The sequence below is a fragment of the Opisthorchis viverrini genome (genome assembly GCF_000715545.1).
Source record: "Opisthorchis viverrini unplaced genomic scaffold opera_v5_323, whole genome shotgun sequence".
In the NCBI taxonomy this organism is placed as follows: Eukaryota; Metazoa; Platyhelminthes; class Trematoda; order Opisthorchiida; family Opisthorchiidae; genus Opisthorchis; species Opisthorchis viverrini.
This window is the reverse complement of record NW_008751983.1, coordinates 200,872-206,038: the sequence shown is the minus strand read 5'-3', so window position 1 is coordinate 206,038 and position 5,167 is coordinate 200,872. Positions and strand designations below refer to the sequence as shown.

The following is a 5,167-nucleotide window of genomic DNA, read 5'->3' as shown; positions in this document are numbered from 1 at the left end:
TGGTCGACCGATCGCTAATCACAGTTTGATTATTTTCTTACACTCTTCAAAGAGAATAACCTGGCTCTAGCATCTAATCTTCTATTTAATCTCACTATTTTGAAAAAAGATATTGGGAATAGAAAGACGAACATACTTGTTACAAGTAGAACAGTGATGCGCCCGGTCCGGTTTAATTATACCGCATACTGAGCAAACGTTGATGTTGCCGTCACGGCCCACCATATACACCGGGAGTTGACGGTCATCAACCAACCGTTCGATGATGGTATTTCGATCTTGGTCTGTGTTCTGTACGCCGCGCAACAAATCCCAGTCCTGAGTTGTCAGTTTAAACTGCACGAAAATGATAACCAAACGCACGGAAAAACAAATGATTCATTGGATTTGAGAAAACGGAATTCAAATGGTCATTTCTCATGAACCTTACAAATCCTGTTAACGGCAACACCATCCCAACATGACCTCACCACAGCATAAAAAGAATGACGAACTCTCATTATAGGGGTTCAATGAGATATGAACACAGAACTGTCCATGAATCAGGTCATCACGACTACCTGTGAGGAGTTGCGTTACCTTTGTTAGGTGACTACAGTTATTCTAGTGCCACTCTCTGTGTAGTCGGAGCAATAATAAGCAAGCGTGCAGAACCAAAACGACCGCCGCGGTTGAAGGATCGGCCCTGATTTATGAACCTCGCCTCCACATAGTCAAACAGTCAAGCTATTCGTGGGGTGAACTTAGAACAAGCTGTTCTACAGAGATAGGCAGTTCAGTGTAAAAACCAAAGCGAGCAACGAAGCATCTGCACAGAGTAATGGGTCGCATATGTGTCGCGTATGCGTGACTGCTTTTTGCTTACTCACTAAGTCAATCTATTTTATGCAAACTGTCGATAATCAATTTGCACACACTATCTATGAGTACCCAGCCAGGCTGATGACCAGTACCAGTACGATCTTGAAAGTAAGTGACTACGAGAGAGTAGACACAACACAACACTGTTTTCTTATGCCAAAAAAGCTTTTCCAATGAATGCTTGCAGAGCGTTTCGGTAGGCTATCGACAGACTTTTCCCACATAACATAATCATCAACCGGAGATGAAAAATGGATACAGAATGATGAGGAAAATGTATACGACCTAGCATTTCTCCGTACAAGCCGCAAAGATGCTGAATATCAAGAAAAATCAAGTAGTTTTGACTTTAGCTGCTGACTGAGGAAAACCTTCGCCCGATCAGTCCATCTATGAAGACACCTAGGAACGCTACCATTCGTCACAAAAACTGAAGTTGGTGGCTTTTGAGCCTCCTGCCTTGTTCCTCTCTCCATGCGCAGCCGCGTGTCACGCAGGTTTTCCGTAACCTTAAGGGATTTTTTGATCTATCCTCTATCCACTTGCGTTGAATAAGATTCGCGGTGGCAATGGGAAGAATACGTGCAAACAGTCCATAACCATTATTTTCCAGAATGAAACTCAGAGCACTTCGTGCTGGCTCCGTCCCACCAACGACTAAGGTCACTGTGCACTCAACGATAGTGTCATAAAAGGACAGATGAGACTATGCAATATGGAAGCAAAGTGTCTTGCAGTGTCGACACCATTCAGCTGCTCAGTAGTAGAGGTAAAACCGAACAGGATTTTTCGGTGCGTCTAACAGAGCTAGATGAAGGCGTTACTCAAGTTGTGTACTCAACCCACACGTTCTATGATATCAAATGCTGTGGTGAAAATTATTTCAAAACACAACCCCGAAGAATTTTCGGATGGAATAATCAGAATCAACGGAAAAGCTCAAGAAGCGCCTACGGATGTTGGGACAGTATCAACAACGAACCAGTATTAAACCAGGAACACTGAGCTAGTGAATCTGGACACAGAGAGTCTATCTCAACGAACACAGATGTTATGCAATCGGTCGGTGTGAGACTAACATGCACACCTGTGGAAAACGACAACCTTTTACGGAAAGGTGATGACCGGCCTTGTTGACCATCTATTGGGAGCGAGCGAGCCGTCGACCATCTACGGAAAATGCTGATCCCATGGACAGCGCTTAGATGTAATACTCTGTCGGCATACACCTTTTAGCACTGAGAGAGCTTCAGTGGTTAGAGCGCGAATTCATTGACCGGAAGGTCTGCGGTTCGAACTCGACCTCTGCCTCTCGACTTCCCCTGTCTAGGCTTGGGCAACCTGGCAGTATCCCAGCCTTCGTGCTTCCTTCGGGTGGCAGGGCAGCTAAGCACCGGAAAGGTGTTACAGCTGAACGATTAATTAAAATTTAATTTTAGCACCGAATCAACAGATGCTCTGATTTCCAAGCTGATAATTATGAACCCACTGTATATCGAGGTGCTTCCGACAGGTCTAAAATCCAGTTGGAAAGCAATTGTCCAAGGTAAAATAAGCAGATTAAGACGCAACTCGTTAATCGTTAGACTAAAAAAACTCTTTGACAGCCCACTATCAGTTTCATCCTTCCTGTGGCTTACCAGTTAGACACAGCCCCTGAGTTTCCACCAACCTTATTCTATACTTGAACAGATCACGACGTCAGACTGAAACACTGTTTGCGGACGCACACGACGGATCTGGGAAATCAAGCTAAATAATCATAATGCACTTTCCAAGGTAGAAGATACTATTGCCAATACGTCTATATATTGGTGGATCGGTTAAGTTAATTAGCTATTGATCGGATGGTAGTTGAGCTGTCGTCGAGCTCAGCAGCTGGCTTTCAAACGATGTGAGGAGACACCGTCAGTGCACGGTTAGGTGGGCGACTCCTTCATTTCTGTTTGCGTTTATATAGCTGGCTGTCAGACCATTTCTCTTAATTACTCTTAGTGACAGGTAGGACGACACAATAACCGATGCTTCTCCACTCCCTTTTTACGGCAGCTACCATAACCACCGTTGACAGCACAACACCAATGTTCAACACCACACTGCAACCCCATCAGTTTTGCAGTCGGAGACTTACGCGCACCAGTACAACGGAGGATTTCTGCATGGTAGTGAATGTTGATTCAACCGTTTCAATGCACGCATCAAGGCCTTGGATAGTAATCAACAACTTGAGCAGTATCATCGTACAAACAGATGGCTTCAGATTAAACTAAAACAGGACCAGACCTACGACCGAAACTCTCGATTACAATGAAACCGCCTAACCTGTCCAAGGAATGCTCGGAGTTATGACAATTATGAAGTAAGAGAGAATGCTTCGGGTTCATCCAGCTGCAAGTTCATTGTTTCATCTTATCTCAAATTAATCTTCCGTACGCGAGTCAGTGATGGAGCCACGACAGTATTAATGATAGTAAGAAATTCTTTACGGATGGACTGGGTGTATGATATCCGTACAAAAAACCATCTGCATTTAGAGAATGCTGCTTTCTGTAACGTCCCGGGAGGTGGAATCGACAAAACAGTGAAAACAGTAATCGCTTCCCAAAACTTTGATGTCTACATTCGGATACTGGAGGCACCGGACACCATGAGTTGATAAGTGATATTTCAGCAAAACAGTAAAACAGGCCACAGTCCCCATCTCGAAAAGATTGAACTCTGTTCTGCCGCACGAATTCGTCGTACTGGCTAGCCTATGATCCTGAGTTCAAACAGAGTGACAACGCGCGGAGCATATTGGCCGGATTTATTGTAGGTATGTCTGAGGCTCCAAAACTGAGTGGACAGCTACTGAAAAACCCATATGGAAAAACATGTTAAAGTGTTCTCCAGGGATCACTAAAAGTATAACCAAGCGAGTCGAAGTTCTGAGGTAAAATGAATTGGCCAATCGTTGGAAGCTGTCTCGATGGGGCGGTAGCTCGGGGAAGTCTTATAGATCTATCTCACCCCCCCCCGGCACTTCTGAGTCTGTTCTTCTCAGGCAAGTTCCCGTGGGTCTGGAATGCAGTAGTAATCAGAACCTGTTGACCAAAACTCACTCCATGTAGTCCAAATGCAGAGGGGTTGTGATTAAAAAAATTACAGAGGTTCAGTAATTTAGTCGGGAAGTGTAGGCAACTGACAGGTTACAGATGCGAACTGTCTGTAAAAACAATGTGAGTTATTGAATTGTTCCTGAAGGATCACACTGAACGATGGTGGTTCCGATCTGCCGATAGTAGAGGAGGCAATAGCATACGAGAAGTTTAGCAGTACCTCTATTTAAGGAGTATGCGGCCCGGAATTTCGCATAATATTTTCACGTGATTTCGGAATAGTATCATATAAATCGTTTAGATGTAGCACGCTTCCGGTGCCTAACTGCCATGCTACCCGAAGGAATCACCGGGACTGGGATACTGCCAGGCTGCCCAAGCCTAGACAGGGAAAGTCGAGGGGTAGATGTCAGGTTTGAACCATGGACCTTCCGGTCAGTAAATTCGCGCTCTAACCACTTGGACCATCATATAGATTTTCTATGTATTGGCCAAGAGGGTCGGTGACAGAAAACATACTTGGTTTAGTGCCTCCGTTATTCCTTTAAGTTCGATGGCCATCTTCAGTCGTATGAAACACTCCATAGTCGCATGTGTACTAAAAGAATTTCAGACGTATCTGAGGCCCACAACGAACTTGCGGAATCCAGGACAAAACTGTGTTCTGAGTCAGTATGCTAGGTAGAACCAGTCTCCAAAAACACTAATGGTGAATATTAAGGAGAAACCGATTCAATCTCACAACCACTGAACTAAGCCAAACACCGCTGCCTTGCGGTTAGGAATCCAGGACCTGTGTTCTGAGTCAGTATGCTAGGTAGAACCAGTCTCCAAAAACACTAATGGTGAATATTAAGGAGAAACCGATTCAATCAATCAACCACTGAACTAAGCCAAACACCGCTGCCTTCCCGTCTTCCCCCCCGCCCAGATTTGAATACTTTATCCGCAGGTCCCAGCTCCAGGACTGACCGTTTTGCTCGCCCTGCATCACACTCAGCTCAGCCTTCTGCACGTCCCAGGTCAGTTGCAATCCTAAGCACTTCGAAGTCTGTTTTCAAACCCCGAAAGCCTGTCTACTTAGCCACTTTCAATGTTCGCACACTGAAGCAAGCAGGTCAACAGGTGGCTCTTGCGCGTACGCTGGATTCCCTCTGTATTGATGTATGTTGTCTGTCAGAAACAAGGACGCAGGACGCAAGTACTGT

General features: G+C 45.0%; 1 protein-coding gene across 1 annotated transcript in view; it reads right to left on the bottom strand.

Moving 5' to 3' along the window:
• T265_10024 (hypothetical protein) overlaps positions 1-5,167 on the bottom strand; it is a gene marked incomplete at both ends in the record, with an annotated part of 37,749 nt that overhangs the window by 27,017 nt on the left and 5,565 nt on the right. Inside the window, one exon of the mRNA XM_009176270.1 lies at positions 137-336. Coding sequence (XP_009174534.1) covers positions 137-336 — 200 coding nt within the window. The remainder of the gene's footprint in view (positions 1-136; positions 337-5,167) is intronic.